The sequence below is a fragment of the Python bivittatus genome, unplaced genomic scaffold (genome assembly GCF_059951505.1).
Source record: "Python bivittatus isolate LINGU-HERP-01145 unplaced genomic scaffold, Pbiv_v1 ctg000080_np1212, whole genome shotgun sequence".
Taxonomy (NCBI): Eukaryota; Metazoa; Chordata; class Lepidosauria; order Squamata; family Pythonidae; genus Python; species Python bivittatus.
In genome coordinates this window covers 48038992-48061072 of record NW_028277035.1, presented here as the reverse complement: position 1 = coordinate 48061072, position 22081 = coordinate 48038992, and the positions used below count along the sequence as shown (strand labels likewise).

At 38.3% G+C, this 22081-nt stretch overlaps 1 protein-coding gene across 2 annotated transcripts in view; it reads left to right on the top strand.

The window, feature by feature from the left end:
* The window catches only part of CACNA2D2 (calcium voltage-gated channel auxiliary subunit alpha2delta 2), a 656510-nt gene that overhangs the window by 154853 nt on the left and 479576 nt on the right, over positions 1–22081 (top strand). For both annotated transcript variants that reach the window (XM_088134018.1, XM_088134017.1), the window contains exon 3: positions 13686–13802. In XM_088134018.1, the coding sequence (XP_087990144.1) occupies positions 13686–13802 (117 nt within the window). The remainder of the gene's footprint in view (positions 1–13685; positions 13803–22081) is intronic.

The following is a 22081-nucleotide window of genomic DNA, read 5'->3' as shown; positions in this document are numbered from 1 at the left end:
GTGTAACACTGCATTCATTTCCTTCATAAACTTTAGCTGTGTTCTAATAATTTACTTTACAGCGTGGATTACAGTAACGTGTCTTAGTCATTTTATCAAACATTATAATAAATTACTGGTCATCAACATCCCAAACAAAGCAAATTAATTAAGCAAACAGTACTTAATGCAAAGGAATCTCCAAAAGCTAATTTATCACCACATTTTGAAAGACATTATTTTGAAAATCTGTCAGATGCATGGAATTCGGTACTGATGTTGGATGCTGACTTTGGATGCATTGAGTAATTTGGGAATATTTCTCAGCAAGGTTCGAAAAGGAACCCAACATTTAGTTTATCACCTGTGGCCTTAATGAGAAGTGGAAACCAAAGACGTACGTAGGTGGAAGAATTGCTTTATTTTTGTTTGTTGAACAAATGAGTTTCCATTACTTGCAACAGTTGTATCTCAGTATCTATGTTGGAAAAAATGCTTCTTGTGTCTCCCACATACTTGGAAATATTTCCACTACCTTTGTTTTTAATGTGAGATCTAATTACTCCTAAATTCCTTTTACACAGCACTCAAAAATGACTCATCCAAACTTCCAAGATGATGCTTCCTGTTAAGTTACCAGTTTTGTATTTCCAGTGGCATTTCACATTGGAGAGACTATTAGGCTCAACTAGCACTCACGTGACTGTAAAGAAAAATAAAATAGAAGCCTCATCATTTGAATCATGGGGAGTAGAGAAAGGTAGAAGGATCTACTGGAAATAATGAGAAAATGACCAGCACTGCTCACTGATGACAGTGTTGTTGTGCCTGACATAATTTTAGATGTAATAATAATATTAATAAATGTGCCATTTATGAGTTTTCCATCTACAATTTATGAAGCATGGTAAATTGCCTTGGGAAATTAGCACCCTCTCAGACTGGTACAGTTTCCAGCACATTAAACCTATGTCTGCACTGTTAAAATCCAAACATCTGTCTCAACAGTGCAGGAACAGATGCATACAATGTGGGTTCAATTTGTCTTTGACCAACAGAAAGAACATGGTGCAGAAATGAGGACTAGGACTTGCATTTAACAGTATATGTGATAACATCTTTGATACAATATACTTCATTTTTGTTTTAATAATTGAAAAGGAAAGAAAACAAAAGAAATCATCATCAAGAAAATTAATTAGCCTTAAGTCAGTTGTATCTCTTATTACCTTTAATACAATAAAACATAATATGCTCAGGATGGGCTATCTGAGTGGGTTCTTGATTCTACTGTTACCTGGAAGGCTTATCTCCAAAAACACTGCTGGAGATCTACATCATAGGTTGCTCCCAGCATTTCCCCTTCTTGGCTATCCTGGCTGGTGGACCTGGGAGCTGTGGTTCTGCATATCTGAAGTACTACACATTGTGAACCCTTAGTCAATGTGAAAACCAACTGGTTGGATTATCCAGAGTTTTGGAATTAGATCTTGGTAACTTCCTTGACATGGAATACTCTTCAAACTGAAATATCACTTTTTGATGACACTGCATTATTTTACTTGGAATTCAGAAATGAGAGCACACAGTGCCAATCTACCTTCTCCCACATCAAGCTATATGTTAAGGAGAACTTTAAAGGCTTTCTGTCTATTCACCTCTTCTGGTGCAGTAGGTGGAGGGTTCTGGTGCAAGAATGCTGAAGTGTCATGTTGTTTATAAGATTTTTTTGTGCTGTCTCCCCCGTTGTCTCTGAGCTCAACCTCACTTCTCCCTAATAACAGCACAAACACAAACAGCACAATAGGTACTGTTCCAGTACCTATTTTTATAAGACAGGTCCTCATGATGTTATCTTTGTCTTATCTCTAGCCACAGCTAAGGGAACTTAAAATCTGTGATGGTGATTTGGTCATTACAGAGACATCAGCCTTTACCTTGTCTTCGTAAAGAGTATTTTTTAAAGTTGCATCAGAGGATACCCAGCTCATGGATTCTATATTCCGCAAAAATCAAGCCCTATCTCAATATCCTCTTTTGGCTCCTGCTTTTGCAACCTTTCTTGGAAATACAGTGCATGGTAGATAAGCTAGAATTATGCACATAAGAACACATATATAAATTAAACCCATCATGGCTGTGCTTCTCAATAGCAACAGGAGGTCAGGGAAGATAGATAGATAGATAGATAGATAGATAGATAGATAGATAGATAGATAGATAGATAGATTTATTTATTCATTCATTCATTCATTCATTCATTCATTCATTCATTTATTTATTTATTTATTTATTTATTTATAAATTTATGTATCCAATTATTATTTTAATGCATAAGAAAATACATTCAAAAGAAGGAGATTGGGGATTTAGTAGGCATGATCAATTGTACTTAGAAGTAGAATAGCTCTCAGTGAAAGTATTAGAAGTGGCAAATTTTTTTCCTTAGAGCCACAGCCAGATTTCTGGTCAATATTAAGACTAATAGAAAAGCTGGTAAGCCTTTGGAGGATAAAGATGAAGGATAAAAGTATTGTCAAAACTAAGGAAAAATCTACAGTTAAGGAACACAAGGAAAGTGCAAATTCTAATACAATTCAGGACAGTGGCAAAAGAGAAACTGAAGAGACAAAGGTTTACATATAGTTCATACAAAATTATAGATATAACAGCATAAGATGACAGGATAGTCTGATACAGCCATCAGAAACTTTCAGGTCATTGTCTTTCTATTTACACCCTTGTAGTTGCCTGATAAATCTGTAACAGATAACAGTTTGTCAACTAGACAGTAGATTTAGGCATAAACAGCTGAAAAAGAGAGAACTATTGCTCCCGTTCTAGGTGGCAGCCAGTCTTTAGAGTTTGGCACTTAGAATTTTGCAAGTGGACAAGCTCATGGCTATCCCTGAAGTTTAGAAGACGGTGGCTCTGGATATTGAGATGGCTAGAGATGTGTTTAGCGATTGCCCATGATGGGCCATGAGAGTGGGTGGATACTCAGGGTTAATTTATGCCTTGTTTTGAGTAATACGGAGAATTGATGTAAGTGCTCTATGTGTAATATCTTAAAGCTGTTTGGAGGGCAAAAAATTGTGAAGTCTCCCATGAGACAGGTTTGTTTACAAGGCATCTACAATACTGCGGACTTAGACTGGCTTATAGAAGTTGTCATTTCTCAGCACTGAAACATAAATATGTCTAAGAAAGAAGTTTAAGAATTTTTTTTTTTAAGGTGAATGCATTATGCACTTAACCCTAGAATAATTATCTAAATAAATACAGTGCAAAGAGCTCTTTGTCATAATTCTTTGTGCTGTGCCTCCTCCTGTCTGCCTTTCCATCTTTCTAGTCAGGCAGCGTTTGTTGACCCCTGAGAACACTGTGGGGGCAGGTATTGTCCCTCTCCTCTCTCCCCTGCTGGACCCAATTTGCAAGTGGAGACCACACAATCTGCTTGAGCGGATGTCTCTCTCTCATTCTCTAGGTTACCAAGAAGATGAATGGTACAGAAGGGTGCATATATGAATTTATTTTATTTTTAGAATCTCAATTGTTAGCACCCCAACAGTATCTTTTTTTTTTTTTTTTGTCCACACTCAGTCGTTACCGACTCTACGGTGACTGCTTTGGACGAAGCAGTTTTTCAAGGCAACTGTTTTTCGGAAGTGGTTTACCAGAGCCTCCTTCCTAGGGCAGAGCCCAGCTGGTGGGCACAGGAGGCGGGGTTTCCGTTGCTTCGCGCCCTTTTCGGGCGCACACGGTTTTTCGCGCTTACCGGCAACTGCTCCCAATTCCTTTTTGCAAGGCGCCGCCAGCATTTTTCCTCCCACCGGAGTGAGAGTGCCCATTTATCTACTCATGTGAGTTTTCGACCTGTTGGGTTGACAGGAACTGGGGAGGAAACAGGAGCTCACCCTGTTTAACGCGAAGGCTGGACTCGAACCGCTGAAGCGTCGACCATTTCTGGCTGGCAACTTTCAGCGTCATTAAGCCGCTGCGCCACCGCGTCCCCCAACAGTATCTTTAGCTCTTAGATAATGACATTCCTCTTTCTTGGCCCAAATGACTGTGCTTTTGGGGTCTATTTTTTGTATTTCCAACATTCATTATAGATCTCTCACAATCCGGCACTCTCTAGGTATGTTGGATTACATGCATCATCATCCCCAGCAAAGGTAGTCATGATGATAGGAAATCAGAAGGTTGTAATCTAGGATATTCCAAAGGTGCCAGACACAGCAAAACTATTCCCTATATTTCTGTATAGGGCAAGATTCTATATTCTATTCTATTCTATTCTATTCTATTCTATTCTATTCTATTCTATTCTATTCTATTCTATTCTATTCTATTCTATTCTATTCTATTCTAATCATTCTTCATGAGGCCATCTTCTTGTTCAAAATCCTGGATTTTTCCCAGAATCCTTTCTTTGCTACCAAAAACCAGGTTTCTGTTACTGGTTTTCCATTCTCTTCCTCTCTAAAAGTCCCTCCCACCTTAATGACTCCTTGTATTTTTATATTTTATATTCCATGTTTTTATATTGAAAGGTCACATAGCCGCATGGCTAGAACAGTAGCACTCTTGTGTCCACTCTGACATCAGGACCACTGTTAGTGTAGAACAAATGTTTACTATAATTGTTGTTCCTCCTAAGTAGTTCAGGTAACAGGTATTCAGGTAACAGTGGTGGTCACTTTCACATGCATAGGTGATGTTCATTTACCATAGGATACTTGGTGTCCTTTTAAATTAGCCTATTAGCTGGGGCTTTTAGGTCAACCTTCTGGTAGGTATATTTAGGTATATTTAAATGTGTATGCAAATAAACTTTGTCTCTTCCCTCTTCAGTCCAGTAAGAGAAATTGCAGTTATGAATCTGATATGTGCAGTCCTTTGGGCAAGAATTCGGGGAGAGGGAAAATACTGAACGTGGATTATATATGAAAAGCATTATTATTTATTATTTTAATGTTAGGTTAATTCTAGCATCTTCTACTTACTATGCTCCCTTTATGCACCTGAAACTATTATTTAATTAACCAGCAGAACTTCTTTGTTTGTTTGAATTTGTTTGCTTTATTATAGGTAGTTGTCCACATAAACACACACAGCAGTTTGTTACTCCTTTTTCATAAATAATTGCTAGGATAGTTGATTTATTATTGTTTAGATGCTTGAAAAAACTGCTTAAGGGTGCAAAGTACATAAAAGACATTTGTTTTATGTCATATGCTCCCTCTTCCCTGCCCCCCCCCATTTATCTCTTACATACATTCTGTCCTCATAGAAAGAGTGGGTCTAATTTGGGGGATGCTAGAGATTGGAAATGGGGAGAGCAGCTGTAGATTTTTCCCTTGCCTGCCAGTACTTAGCTCTGAGTCAGCAACATGTGCATCCTGTTTAAAATTGGCTTATTTACCTCCCTCTGAGAACAACAAGCATCTTGGATCAGCATGACCGTGACTACTGGAAGACTTGCAACGTTGCTGCAATTTGGTTGATGTCATAGGTGACACTGAAATTGTGCTGATCCCTGTCTTGAATTAAACTGGCTGGATTGGAGCACTCTCAAACTCTTACCATTTTGTCCTTGCTCAGCATTCTTCCAAAAACATGTGCTTATTTATTCCCCTTTCCTATTGACCATTGCCTTCCTACTATGAATAGTTTCTGCCACCGTGGTCTGTGTCCATCCTTTTTGTACTGAATTTTCCTCCACCTTCCAGTTCACTGCCACTGTGGTGATTGTTCGGGGATTCTAATAGTGAAATCAGATGTCACTTCTGTCCCTACCTGCTTGAATATCCTTGGTGCTGCACAGAAGTTGACATCTTGTTAATGTAATAGAGACAGCAGTATGATTACAAAAACCACAATGAAATATAGGCACCAGAGAATGACATTTAAGATAAGCAGGTGAGGCTGGGAAACAAATGCAGCACAGTGTTTCTTCTGGATTTTGAGAAGCAAAATTTGAGAGAATTTTCCTCTCCTATGGCCTTCTGCAAACAGTCTGGACACTTAGCTCCTTTTTTTGATTCCAGATACCAAAAGTGATTCATGTACTACAATGTAATGGGAGAGAAGAAACTGCGCTCTGGCTTATTCAAATCCATTGACTATTCCAGGAATCAGCAAGTTCATATGAATGATGCCTTCCTCATCGATTAAACTGACTGAAGTTTCTAAACACATTGAAGCTAGTGGCATCACAATAAATTTGGATTCTGGCCTTTCTTCTGTACACATATGAGCCTATCCCATATCCACCTTTGTAAGTTTCTCTCTTCTCTAGAAATGTTGATTATTCTTGAGAGACCAGATCATACACACAGGTTTTCAGTCTCAATTTATTAATCCTAGTTTATTTCTACAAGTTGAGAGCAAGTTTCTCCCTGAATTGAGACCCAGCTTGGTTTAGTGGTTAAGGTGCCAGGTTCTAGTCCTGCCTTAGGCATGAAAGCCAGCTGGGTGACTTTGGCCAGTCATTCTCTCTCAGTCCAACTCACCTCACAGGGTGGTTGTTGTGGGAAAAATAGGAGGAAGAAGGAGTATTAGGTATGTTTGCCACCTTGAGTTATTTATAAAAATAATAAAGGCAGGATAAAAAAAATCTTAAAAAATAAATCCAGAGATGTTGTGGAGCAGCAATTCAGAATATTGGTTATTATGCTTCAGTACTATAACCCTGCTACAGATTGGCTACAGCAACTTTGACAAGATTTGTACAATCCACTAAATACAAAGATACAGAGAAGTGTGATATGAGAGGCATTCTCAACCTAATCTATAATTTAAACTCTCTCAGTCCTGGGATCATGGAGTCCCTGTAAAAGTATTCCCCACCCGACCCCAGTCCTTGGGGCTTGTTGGTGAAAGTGATGTCTAGAATTTGTAGGAGAGATATTTAACTATACTTCTAGTTTTGTTTCTTCTTTGGAGAGTCCTTTTCTTCAACATGTCTCTGCTAATTGGAAGCTTTGTTGAATTGCTTATTTGAAACTTTGAACCATTTTCTATATACTGCCAACATTATTTTGGTGGACAGTGGAGGGTGCCTATACATATTTTACATTTAAAAATGAGAGCACTTTTTTCTTCTAAATATATTATGTATATTTGAGTGTTTTGTTGCTGGTTCTCCTACAGGATTCTCAGCTGAAAGCAGAAATCTAGTATTCAACTATACTACTAAGTAAGGAGCTAGATGTAGGGAGGAGGTAACTTCCATTTCATTCCTCCTAGGTTTAGAAAGAGGTGTAAGGATATGATAATAGCTTGAACTAGAAACAGGTAAAGATTGTGGAAGTTCCCTATCCAAGGTTTAAAAAAGTAGGAGAAAGTGAAATGTATCAGGAGATCTCAGTCTGCCTTCTTACCTCCACAGATGTCCACTCTGTTGTGCAGAAAGATTTTGCAAAATATATTGATAATAGTTAAGTTACAACAATAGTTATAACAATAATGGTAGTAAGAGGGCTACAAATTATTGTGAAAGTCCTTTGTTGAATACGGAGTCAGACTCAACTCAAGAAAATCCATCTACCTCATCCTGTAACTATATGCTGAATGCATATAGAGGGAGGCTGGATTGAAAGAAGATGAGTATGATTTTAAAATTGGAGGAAGAAACATCAATAATATATGCTGTGCTGATGATGCAATTCTAATAGGTGAAAATGCAAATGATCTGCAAGCTCCAGTAATGAAAGTCAAGGAGTACAGTGAAAAAAATGGGACTAATATTAATTATAGAGGAGACCTAATTAATAACAACAGGCACAGTAACCAGCCTTAGAATTGGCCTTAGAATGGTGGATATTTATGCCTTTTCAAATCAAGTGTCAACAGCAGAGAAACCACGTCAAGAAACATACCTCAGGCTGGAGTACATCTTGAGTAGCAATATTTAGATGTTGTGATGTGCCTATACTTACAAAAATCAGAATTGTTTAGGCAAAGTTTTTTTCTGTGACACTCTGGATGTAAAAGTTGGACTTTTAAGAAGCAGGATAGAAAGATGATGCTTTAAACTTTGGTTTTGGAGAAGACTTCTGAGAATACCATGGATAGCCAAGAAAATAAACAGACAATAGAACAAATTAATCCAATTCCCAGTTGAGGCAGAAATGATTAGGCTCAAATTGTCTTATTTTGGATACATTAGGCAAAGACACAGCACTCTTGAGAAGTCCATAATGTTGGGAAAGGTGGAAGGAAAGAGAACGTGATGATAACCAGCAGCAAGGTGGATGGACTCAATTATAGCAGCAATGGATACATGATTGTGAGACATGAAGGTCCAGGTTGGAGACAGTTCATCCAGGAGAAGGTCTGTCCATGTTGTTAGTATGAGTTGACACTGACCTGACCTAATCAATCATCCTGTAACATTAGATAAGAAAACCAGGCAAGCCTTGAAAAAAATACAGCATTTTGATATTACAATGTGTTTACCATTAGAAGAACTGAAGGATCAGATTAAGGACACATCATTGTGGAAAAAATCTATGTGGTCACTAAGAGTCAACATTGACTTAATGGCACATAATTAATAATGTATTTAAAAGAAAACTTATTTGAAAGCAATTTGCCTCAATATTTGCATTTACCATTTCTCTCTGCTATTCTGTCAATGAATTGGAAAAAATAGAGGAAAACAGAAGAAAACAATTTTCTGCATTGGAAATTTTACTACTTCTGACTAATCACATATACATGGTTAATCATGTGGGATTGTTAAACCCCAATGTAACTTTGAGCTGGCTTGCTTGCTGATTGATTGATTGATTGATTGACAGATTGCCCTCAACTGTACAGACTCTGAATAATGAACCACAATTCAATTTACAGTATCATTAAACTAATCAATAATATTAACAATAAGAAACTGCCTGTGATGGTTGCCTGAACACCACTAAACATCAAAAGCCCAATGGTATTTAATATAGTAATAAATTGTACTGAAGTCAGTGAAATGCACTTTTGAATAAATATGTATAGATTTGAACTGACTTATCTTTTTCATTCTCATAGTACAAAAACAAGTTCTGTGAAGATCAGCTGGATATTTTTTAAAGTCCTCCAGAAATAACCTTGCCAACAATATTGCAAATTTGGCTGTTTTTCTTTTATCCTTTTTTCAGTTATAAAAATTGAAAAAGTTCTTGTAGAACACAGTTGGAGAAACAGTTTGAAAGCTTTTTCTCAGAAATGATTGGGGAATGCACAGCAGTTTGGGCTTTTAGAAACTGAGATTTATAACTTTGCATAACAGAAAAAGCCTATTGAAAATATTCAAACTCCATAGAAGTTATAGAAATATTTGGAAGTATTAGGCATTTCTCTCACTGCATTGTATTCTCATTTCAGCTGCTTGAAATGATTTGGTGGAGACTTCTTCTCCTCTATTACTTCTTGTCACTTATATATTTTGGCTTTCCAAATTTTGACATTTTGAGTTTCCCTGATTTCTCCTTTCCTGTTTCTTAGACCATAAAACTCTACTGTTTCTCATTATCCATACTGATTATGCCAAAGACTTATCCAGTTTAACAGCCAATATTTACCTGTTATTGTCACTCAGCAGTTGACGATAAAAGACTTGGCTGTCTCTGAGGAGAAGGCTTATAGCTGTTGAAGCAAGCCACCACTGAAGACTTACCATGCATTCGTTTGCTTGATCTGCTTTTAAAACCTAATCTGCTTTTACGTTAGGAGCTCTTACCACCATATGTGATAGCAAATTCCATCGTTTAATTATGCAAAATATATGTCCTTTTGCCTGTCTTGAATTTCCCAATATTCACCTTTATTGTAGGGCCTCAAGACTCTAATATATAAAAGAATAAGAAAAAAACTTATCTGTTTTCTCCATACAGTTCATAATTTTATGAACATGTACTTCTGCTGACTAATCTTTTTTTCCCTAAATTTAAAAAGGCTCAGTTGTTGTAACCTTATCTTGCAGGAGAGTTGATCCAACTCCCTATCAGTTCTTCACTTTTTTCAATTCTACAATATACTTTCTGAGATACAGCAGCTGTTCCACAGAGTATTTCTAGTATGTCTGCAGCCTTCTTATAGAAATGGATAACTGCAAAAGTGTTAATGATACTGACAGTTTATTTTTTATCCTTTTCCTTATCTTTTTGTGTTTTTCACAGTTGATTACACCAGGTTGACATTTTCATTAAATTTACCTACCATGGGCCCAAGATCTGTAGCTCAGACCCTGTCAGAGGATGGATAGAGTTATTTTTTTTCCCCCATGAACATCATTTTGTGTTTATATTAAACATCATTTTGTGTTTATGTTAAACATCATTTGTCATGTTGTTGCTATTTATCCAGCTTGGAGAAAGCCCTTCTGGAGAACTTTGCAATCTGTTTATTTTTACTGCTTTGCATAATTTGGTGTGATCAGCAAACATGGCCAACCTACTACTCACACCTAGCTTTAGATTAAGGGTGGCCAACCCATGTTTCTAACCATGTTGCTGAACTACAGTTTTCCATGTGTTTCACCATTAGATATTCTAGAAGTTGTAGCTCAGCAACATCTGAAGGGGAACAGGCTCTCTACTTGCTCCACTTGTTAAAAACCCTGATTTCATACAAATTCATGATTCTGCTTCCTGCTCTTTAATTTCATGTAATTTATTTACCTATAGGCCTTTGTTAAGAAATAAAGCTCAGTGTACAATGTTGCCTAGATCTACGTTCAAGTTTTATTTGTAGATGACAAGGTAACTAGCAGTAGTGACGTCCTCACTGAAACAGCCACAAATAACAAGAGTATTTTGTCTGGGTTTATATCCATACTCATAAAATCTATCTGTTCTGCAATAGTAACCATACCTGTTTCCATACAGTGGTTGTCATAATACCTAGCTACTTCCCATAATTCCTGGCCAGAAAGATAAATGTATAGAAAGACTATAGTAGCTGAATGTTTCGACTATAAACGACAGCATTTTACTTGATTACCATTGTTTTGTAATGTTTCAAGAAGAATTGCTCCTAAAGATTGGAAACATGAGGGCATAATGGGGCAAAGGCACAGCACAGTCTAGTTGTTTTTTTTTTTTGGACAAAATCACCAACAGCCAATGGGAAGAGATTTGGCATTTCATAATATGAAAATGCTGGCGTCAGGATGCCCTCTGCATTCAAGGTTTTCTTCTTGAAGGTTGTTCCTTTTCTTTAGTTTCCCAAATTGCTGCTGCTCAGCTGGAGCTGCTGTGCCTTCAAAACACATTACTTTGTTATGCTGTTACCCAAAGAAAAATAAAGAGAAGGGAAGAGAGACCATAAGAATCCATTATACCATGTTCTCTGATATTAAATGGTTTTGTAAAGTATTTTTCCATCCTCTGGGGTGTATAGCTTGCTGTTTGACAAGGGGGAAGGTCTGAGATTGGTATTCAGGGACATCAATTCACCTCCAGCTGCCTTTGTATTATCAGGAAAGGGTTTGCTATTTGTTGAACAGCCTTTCCACACAGCAGGTCAAAGGCAGTTTTTAGAAAGGCATGGAAGGGGCCCACTGCCAGAAACAACGTTGGATAAATATTCAGTGTTGGGCATTTGTATACTTACATAAGCTACTTAGGCTACAGTGTTCAAAAATCAATTTCTGAAACTGCTTCACAAAGTTTGCCTTTATTTCAAAATAATAACATTATTCATGCATTGTGTAAAGTCTGTGGAATCACATATACAATGCAGAAATAGTTATGGTTCTCTGCTTTATCTGTGCCTACCTATCATAGCCAGACTGGTATCTGCACATTGAATGGCAATGTGTCTCTTTAATGCGTGTTGATAATCTACAGCAATGTTTCTCAGCCTGGTGCCCTCCAGATTTTTTTTTTCCCCATACACATCCATTTTTGTCTGGCATAGTTTTTGTCTGGCAAGTTACAGATTATGGCCAATGAACAGAGATGAGGTCATTCTAAGCATAGGTTCAGTCTTGCTGCTTACTATAGCCAGGTTTGCAGATCGTTCTAAGCCATGGTTTGTTTTCACTATAGTGTGCTGAGTAAGTCACAGACTCTCTTGGATTAGTGCAATGTGTGAGCTCAGACTGCTTTACAACCTTGAAGTTCTCTTGGTTACCATCTTCTATATCAGCCTTTGCCAACTTGCTGCTCCCTGTATCTGTTGGACCACAAATTCCATAACTCCCAGCAACTTGGTTCATGACTACACTAATTGGAAATTAAATGATTTCTTGAGATAATTGGATAGATAATAATTGGATAAATACTAATTGGAAATTACAAGAATTGCAATTCAACATGTGGAATGCACCAGATTGGGGAGGGTTGTTTTTGTAAATTGCGTGTGGATATTTTTGTATATGCACAGACACAAGTGAAGAGAAACTAATTCCAAGAATTCATGAAAAAAATGTAGGTGGAGACCATTACCTTGCTGAACTAATTGGTTTCTCTGATGCAAATTACAATTCCATTGCTACTAGCAAATCAAATGGTATGATAGCAGTAGTCTGTAGATATTCTAAAAATCGAGACAGCTTGCTGTTGCATGGTTTCCGTGTATTTACTCTAAATATTTTCCCTCTTTTCTTCTTGCAGACTTTTAATCATATTAGTCCATTTCAGTGTCTCTTTTGAGCTTCACTGGCTCAGCCACCACCTTCAGCTATGTACCATCTGCTGCTAGTCTCCGTCCTCCCTGAATTATATGCACAGTGGGAGAGATGAGGGCAGGCAGTCTGCTAGTTTTCAACCACTGGATTGGGCATATGTGGGATTTCACAGAGTACTTTTCTGATTAAGGCTTGGGGGTACTCCGTAAATATCCCAGGAAAATGAGAATCTCAATTTCAAAGGCTTCTGACCACATGGCATGCTCAGCTTGCAAAAGTGGAAGGATGTTCTGAAAAGCAAAAATCTCAGAAGTTAAATAACTGGCCAGGCACTCAGATACAACCTTGTGTTTATGTATCTATTTTTTTTACATCCTCTGGACCTTTGACATTAACTGTCTGCATGTGGTGAACCCATCGTTACTGTCTTCTATTTTATAATATTACAGTTACACATACCAATATCTTCACTGCTATGCATGTGTGTATAAGTGTAGATATTGAGGTATATAAATATGTAGAGCCAGTGTAGTGTAGTGGTTAAGATGCTGGACTAGGAGAAGAGAAAACTAGGTTATACTCGTTATATTCCTCCCTTAGGCACAGAAACTGGCTTGCTGACTTTCGGCCAATCACTCTGTCCCAGAGAGCGGGAGACCTAGACCAGAAGGTTGCAAAGCATCTATCTCTGCCACTGAAGGAAATTTCAGTGAAGAGTCCTTCATCCTGCAGTGAATTGATTTTGGCTGATAATTAAAATTAGATATATAATGTGTGAGATGCGGGTTGCTTTTTTACAAGACACTGCAATGAGAGAAATTGCAAAAGGCCCCTGCAAGGAAGCCTGAGGTTTTGGATGTATGAGAAGGACATATATGAGTGAAAAAAGCTGTCCGTATGCAGAGTGTCTGGCTTAAGAATTTTGTTATGGGTTGAAGGACTGATATGTGATTCCATACCCTGAACATTTACTGTGTTCTATTTGTGGTGGTTTCTTTTTCTTTTCCAAAACTATTTTGTGGAAAGTTTGTTTGTATTTGTCAGTACAAATTCTTTCTTTGTTAATCTCTTTCAACAGATCTATGATGAGAAGAAGAATTTATTTGAAGTAAGAGACAACATCCCTGAGAAAATTGTGGAAAAAGTGGCAGGGGACATTGAGAGTCTCCTGGCCAAGAAAGTCCATGCTTTAAAGGTAAAGTGGCTCCTTGGTTTTAGTGTATCTGAGGGAACAGGCAGTAGGCCGGAATGGAATTGGTATGGTACTGATATCTGTATCCTGTAATCCCTAGGGTCTGCTGATTGATACTTTATCACAATGTTTCACAGCATGTTTCTAAGAAATGGGTAATGTTATACAAAGTCCTTGCATAGTTGTTCTTTCAAGTATTTTCTTCTTTGCATCTCCATCATATACAAGTCTACAATTAATGATTGATTGAAATGTGTCCATTAGCCCTTTCTTCTCAGACCAGTCTAAACTCCCTGAGGCTCTAGCCTACTTTGGGCTCTTCAGATGAGTGGCCTTTTCGGTTCCTTTGGGAGGATATTTTGCAAAATATGAGCATATAATGGGGGAATGAAGCAGAGAATAACAGGAGTTGTCTGCAGTTAAATCTGGGCTTTCAAGTACATTTTCAACCTAACTTTTCATTTTATATCATTTCCTTCCTTGTTATACGGTGCAAGAGCAGATCAGCATGTTTAAGCTGTAATATTAGGTGGATCTGACTTTTCTTGTGACAATGTTCAATATCTACATTTTCTGTTTGATTGTTTCTGCTTAGAAATCACATTGAGGACTTTCAGTTAGCAAATGGCTTCTATATGTCTGTGTTTTACATAGCTTAATTGCCTCAAAGTTATCAGATATTATTAAATTGTTTGTTATTATGACTTGTTTGTGATTTCCCAGAAACCTTGTGCCCAAAGTAGTTCATAGTGCTTAAAAAAAAAAAAAAAGAATAGCAATATTCTTAGAATTACATATCAAATAGAATTACATATCAAAGTATCAGCTTTTTTAATAAGTATTTAAGTATAAGTAAACCCACATTTATTTCAATAGCACATCAACTTTTCAATCCATAAAACCAAAACTCCTAAGTCACAGCAGAACAGTGCATGGTAGTGACAGTTCCAGAGTATAGATTAAAATCAGTCAGATCCTTCAGTAAGAAAAGCAAAAACAATACAATAAAATGCATAAAGATTAAAGTACAGTTATGCAAACATGCAATCAGTTTCAGTCATCTTGGCAATTGGAGTTTTCAAAGCTCAGCAGTAGTTCAGGTCACATCACTCCCTCCTCTCTTTTAACTAGGTCAGTCTTTCCACATGCTACCTTCTTTCCCAAATATTTTAAAGAGACAATCTTACACAAACTTCCTTTGAGAATAAGGCCTGTAAAACTCACTGGGACTCAGTTTCTCAGTAAACATGCATGGGGCCATACCTTAACAGTCTTAACATCATCTGTGTTCAAGGTGAGTTGCTGAATCAACATGAAGGGTGGAGAAAGATTATGTGCTGCCATCTGATCCTGCCCTATCCCAGAGCTAGGAGTAAAATGTGATGCCCCAAATCTTGCAACCCCCATACCATACACCCAGAATGGATGTGCCCCTCACTACTGTCCATCTTTAGTGCACAACATTCTAAGGCCCTTGATTGGTGGTTCTCTCAGCTGAAATTCCAGCTCTGCTGAACGTCATTCCATACGAGAAGACTCCAGCATGCAAAACACACTGGTTACTCCATGCACTTTAATGTTTTTCTTTTTTTCCCCCACTGTACCATTTTTTAATATTCTTGAATCTATGGATTGACTAACTGTTTAACTTAATGACTACTAGGTGGCAGCAGAAGGTTAGAGCTTTGTGTCTCATGGGTGCCATCTAGTGGTCATCCAGATTTGTGCAACTGAGATGCTACTGAGGAACTAGAGTTTGAGAAAGAGGGTCAACTGCGAGGATTAGTGTGGGAATTGTAAACTACTCTAAGAAAATGTGAGAGGAAGGAAGCAAGGAGCCTGTGCTTCCTTGGTAGCAGCAGCTCCTGGGAAGGGAATTCCTAATTACACAGGCTACAGCAGTGCATGAGCCACGTTTTTTCAATTACATTTCACCTACATGTGTTAAGTCATGCATGGGATGGACATTGTCAAGGTTTTACACCCTCTAGATCCAACAGCTGATCCACACATTTATAAAAGAAAGAAAAGGGAGCTGCAAAGTTCCAGATACCCTTGTGGCCAAGAGAAGACTGAGGAATAGCTAAGGGAATCAGGGTCCAGACTGCAGAGACTGAATCCACAAGAAACCAGTTGGAGTGACAAGATTGCTGGTATGGAACATGTTGTTTCAGGCATATTAATATGTTCTCCCTGATGCATATTAATATGTTCTACATTGCCTGCACACAGTGCCTTGTGCCAGGATATTAGGGAAAATACCACTATCAGAGCATATTGTAGCACCTTAAGGTGTCCCTGGACCAACTCAACTTATAGGTGGAGGCATGCAGACTTGGGAAACAGTTAATGGGCTGTCCTCATGCCAGGACAAGAAGAACGTGTTGATTTGCCTCATATCAGTGGATTTGTCTCAAATTTTACTCACTTAATTTTTTCTTTATAGCCACATGTTACTTCATAAGGATATTTCAAAGAAAGGCAGTGTCCGTCATGTTACTATTAATTCTAACCAAACTTTTACTCATATTTATGTAGTTTGCAAAATAGGCTTGACATTGTACAATACTAGAGCCAATACCATCCCATACAGCAGCAGTACATAAAGAGCATGATCCTCCAGCATGTGTTTTGCAGCATCTACCCTATGGTCAAAAAGTTTAGTGCCCCTCCTCCCACTTTCCTTGGATTTTTTGAAACAAAGCTTAAGGGACTAAGCCCTTTTCACTTCTTAGTCCCTCCCCAAATGGATCCTGGTCCCACCACTTTTGCAGTGCAGCCCTTGGCATGCCTCACAAGGCTTAGCACATGCCTTGAACTCTACTTACAGTGCGGCAAAAAAGTATTTAGTCAGCCACCAATTGTGCAAGTTCTCCCACTTAAAAAGATGAGAGAGGCCTGTAATTTTCATCATAGGTATACCTCAACTATGAGAGACAAGATGGGGAAAAAAATCCAGAAAATCACATTGTCTGATTTTTAAAGAATTTATTTGCAAATCATGGTGGAAAATAAGTATTTGGTCAATATCAAAAGTTCATCTCAATACTTTGTTATATATCCTTTGTTGGCAATGACAGAGGTCAAACGTTTTCTGTAAGTCTTCACAAGGTTTTCACACACTGTTGCTGGTATTTTGGCCCATTCCTCCATGCAGATCTCCTCTAGAGCAGTGATGTTTTGGGGCTGTCGCTGGGCAACACGGACTTTCAACTCCCTCCAAAGGTTTTCCATGGGGTTGAGATCTGGAGACTGGCTAGGCCACTCCAGGACCTTGAAATGCTTCTTACGAAGCCACTCCTTCGTTGCCCGGGTGATGTGTTTGGGATCATTGTCATGCTGAAAGACCCAGCCACGTTTCATCTTCAATGCACTTGCTGATGGAAGGAGGTGTTCACTCAAAATCTCACGAGACATGGCCCCATTCATTCTTTCCTTTACACGGATCAGTCGTCCTGGTCCCTTTGCAGAAAAACAGCCCCAAAGCATGATGTTTCCACCCCCATGCTTCACAGTAGGTATGGTGTTCTTTGGATGCAACTCAGCATTCTCTCTCCTCCAAACACAACGAGTTGAGTTTAGACCAAAACGTTCTACTTTGGTTTCATCTGACCATATGACATTCTCCCAATCCTCTTCTGGATCATCCAAATGCTCTCTAGCAAACTTCAGACGGGCCCGGACATGTACTGGCTTAAGCAGGGGGACACGTCTGGCACTGCAGGATTTGAGTCCCTGGCGGCATAGTGTGTTACTGATGGTAGCCTTTGTTACTTCGGTCCCAGCTCTCTGCAGATCATTCACTAGGTCCCCCCATGTGGTTCTGATTCTGGGATTTTTGCTCACCATTCTTGTGATCATTTTGACCCCACGGGGTGAGATCTTGCATGGAGCCCCAGATCAAGGGAGATTATCAGTGGTCTTGTATGTCTTCCATTTTCTAATTATTGCTCCCACAGTTGATTTCTTCACACCAAGCTGCTTGCCTATTGCAGATTCAGTCTTCCCAGCCTGGTGCAGGTCTACAATTTTGTTTCTGGTGTCCTTCAACAGCTCTTTGGTCTTGGCCATAGTGGAGTTTGGAGTGTGACTGTTTGAGGTTGTGGACAGGTGTCTTTTATACTGATAACAAGGTCAAACAGGTGCCATTACTACAGGTAATGAGTGGAGGACAGAGGAGCCTCTTAAAGAAGTAGTTACAGGTCTGTGAGAGCCAGACATCTTGCTTGCTTGTAGGTGACCAAATACTTATTTTCCACCATGATTTGCAAATAAATTCTTTAAAAATCAGACAATGTGATTTTCTGGATTTTTTTTCTCATTTTGTCTCTCATAGTTGAGGTATACCTATGATGAAAATTACAGGCCTCTCTCATCTTTTTAAGTGGGAGAACATGCACAATTGCTGGCTGACTAAATACTTTTTTGCCCCACTGTATCCCCATCCCATCATGAATGTGACCGCCTTGTGTGTTTTCTGTTCTGTGTTGAAAGTAGTGTTTTCCAGTGTTCAGGTGTTGCTATCTGGTTTGCCTGCTGTATTTATTTCAAGTGCTGTGCACTGATTTGGTAGTGTGCAGAAGCAGGAACACCCCCTTATCTGGGTCAGCGGTCACCACTCTATAGCACTCTAATCTTGGCTGCAGCTACTATTACCGTGGTGTTCCAGTAGCATAGTGGTTACAACCCCTGCTTGTTATATAGAGGGTTCAAAACCCAGCAGCACTGCCTACTTATTTGTTGATTTTTAAATTTTTTAATAAGTCAATTGGTACACCATTTCATCTGTTTTTTCCAGTTACTTGAGGAAGAAAGATTTCACTCCAGCACTCAAATAGGGCAGATGAATAAGTACTGCAGTTACACTTTACTGCCTCAAGGGCCTGGGAAAAAATGAAATGCTGCAGCAGTTTTCTTCTTATTTTTTAAAGAAAGTATTGTAGTAAAGTGGGTATCTCAGAGAAAGAAAATTAAATTAAAAAAAAAGTTCTGCTGGGTTTCAAACAAGTGATGTTCTGCACATCAAGCGAATATTACAGCCACTGTCCTACTGAAAGATTCCTCTGTGCATATGTGTGAGGGTTATAATTCAACTGTGTATGTGTATATTTTGATATGTGAATATCCATATAGAAGTATATATATCCAGTAAGACTTGCCTACAGAAACGGAAGTGATTGGCACTTGGTTTCCTTACAAGGAAAATTGGAAAGGTATAGTAACTGGGGAATTGCCCAGTTGGGGGCATGCTAGCAGGCAGTCTAGATGGAACATCTGGCAAACTGCTGCCAAAGCCCCCAATCCAGACAGACTTTTCTTAAAGCAGTTTAGAGTCCAGCTGGCACCAGCATGGGACAAGACCATCTTAAGGGTGCAGTGCTGTTACACTGTAAGTTATGGTGCTTTCTGTTAACGCTCGATTCTGCTATATTCGAAGTCCTTCTGTTTCACTACACAAGCAGACTGTCCAATATAATTGACTTGTATTTTTTTTATATATAATTTTATATATCTCCCCAAGTAAGATGTATTTAGAGTAGGACCTCAAATTTATTTTTTTCTTCTTGTAGTTGAGTTGTCCATGGTCTTTTCCTTTTATTCACGACTTGTAAGTTGTGATTTCTTTTTCAGCCATCCATCCATCTAATGAGTTGATGGAAATGAGTGATATGAGCACAGCACTCATGATGCCAATATATTTCACTGCAGTTAATCTAGACAGCCCTACTTTTCCCCTCTGTGATGTTGCTGTAAGAACTGGAGGATTATTTTACTAAAGAAAGTTTTATATTGAGTCAGCAGTGACCAAAATAGGAGGTGCATTTTTGCTGATTTAAGATTTCATTTATTCATATATTCTTTTTCAGAGCAAAACATCAACACATGCAAATTATATATCAGTGAGCTGTATAGTGACAATATTATTAATACTTAGTATCTTTTAGCTCTCCTGAAAAAACAAAACAAATATTGATTGACCATTGTTGGTAAAATTTAAGTGGTTTTGGCTGTACCTGGATGAATCTAGAGTGACTGCATAATCCTTGCATATTCACTCAGAATGAAGGCCTAGTTTGTTCAGTGTAGCTTCTGACTAGGTTATAGGATTGTATTCCATGGGTTGGAAATTAGTTGCACAAAAAGAAATTGGGTGGAGAGTGGATATTCTGAGATAACTATACATTGTTGTCAATATAGCCTGTCTCCAACAGCTTATTAATATTTTTGCATGTTATTCTGGGCCATAGACTATTTTCTTTGCCATATGAATGCTGCATGTTCCACAATCTACTGAAGTTACAGCTTGAAGTATGTAATTTGTCTATGGAAACCTGAATCAAGATAATTGCCTTAAATTGATGTTTGTATTTTGGAACTCCAATTGTCCAATAATACAGCAGTTGGGAAGTATCAAAATAATTGATTGATTATGTGCTATCAAGTCAGTGTTGACTCTTAGCAACCACTTAGGTCCTCCAGGAGGATCTATCCCTAACCTGGTTCTTCAGATCTTCCAACGGTGCACCTATTGCCATCGTAACTGAGTCCATCCACCTTGCTGCTGGTCTTTCTCTTCTCTTACCTTCCATGTTTCTCAGCATTAGAACCTTCTCCAGAGAACTAGGTCTTTGCATAATGTGTCCAAACAGGATAATTTGACCCTAGTCATTTGTGCCTTGAGTGAGTACTCTGGGTTGATTTGTTCAATCATCCATTTGTTTGGGTTGGGTTTTTTTGAGAGGGGGGCTCTCCATTATATTGTTAGGAGTGTTCTCCATCACCAATGTTCAAAAGTGTTAATATTTCTATCCTGCTTCTTCAAAGTCCAACTTTCGCTTCCATAAAGCATCATAGGGAATACTACTTTAATGCAATGATCTTTGTAGGTATAGACACATCTGAATATCTTTTCTGAGGCCTTCATGGCTTCTCTACTGTGTGCTAGTCTGTGGTGTACTTCTTGACTGCTTGTTCCATCAGTTTTTCAGTATCCAAATCTGTTTCCATCTTCAATGTCTTTACAGATGTTGTTGTAATACTGCTTCTTATATCTTCTAACATCTTTCTCAATTTTTGTGTTAAGTTCCTTCCTGAGATTTTTGTCTTTCTTGGCTTTGGCTTTTCTTCTCTTTATTGCAATTTCCACTGTTTCTTTTGACATCCAGGTGCCATTCATTTGTAACAACTTTTTAAAATTAATATCACAGTTCTTCTGGTTCTCTATCAATAGGGTTCAGGACTTCAAAGTGATTCCTGATGTTTTCCCCATAAATGGTGGAACTAATTGATATTATTCAATCATTGAATACATTGTCCCCAAGTACTATTGTCGCTATTCTCTTCCTAAATATAAAAGCGATACTGTTCCTTCTTTGTTTTTCATGTCCTGAGTAATAAACAGTGTGATCTTCTCACTGAAAGTATCTAATCCCAGACCATCTCAATTCGCTAATGCCTAAGATGTCCATTTGTAGTTGTTTCATTTCATCTTTCATTGTTTTGAGGTTTCCCGTGTTCATGCTTCTTACATTCCATGTTCTTACTATAATTCTATCTTTACAGCTTCAGATTTTCTTTTCCTGTATGGCACCATCAGCAACTGGAGGTCCCAAAGACTTTAATCAAGCCACATCATAAACAACATCAGTAATTTGAAAAATCCTCAGGTATTCCTCAGTAGCATGTTAAGTGCCATCCGACTTGAGGGGCCCACCCCTATATCGTCAGTCATTTTATGTTTACTATACAAGTGGTTTTCTTGTTAAAAATACAGGAATGGCTTACCATTACTTTCTCCCATGCAGTATGAATTGATGCCTTTGGCATTATCATTAAAGTGATCATCTGCTTCCAGCGTATTCCTATATGATTGCTGCCCCAATGTAGGTGCCTGCTTGCTTTAGCTGGGCAGCTGGGATGACCTTCATGCCTTGGGTGACCCTGCTGGGAATATATACTCTTGGCATAAACTCCTGATGTTCTTCGCTCATTCCTCTCAGAAACACCCATCCCTGCACAGCAAGACTTTGGAGGGGAGTGTAAAAGGGGGAATAAAAAGAATTGTTTGCTGCTCTGGTCAAGACTCCCCCTTTGTTCCAAATCCACTTGGATAGCTAAGTTCATCAGACTGAGTCTGGTCTGTCTCTTCTAGTCTTACAGTAGATGAACTATATCTATTTGTTTAGTACATTTATTTGCCACCTGTTCCAACAACAGATCTAGCCTACTTACATAAATAGCTCAGACATAATCTTCATAATAAAAACACTGTCAAAACAATT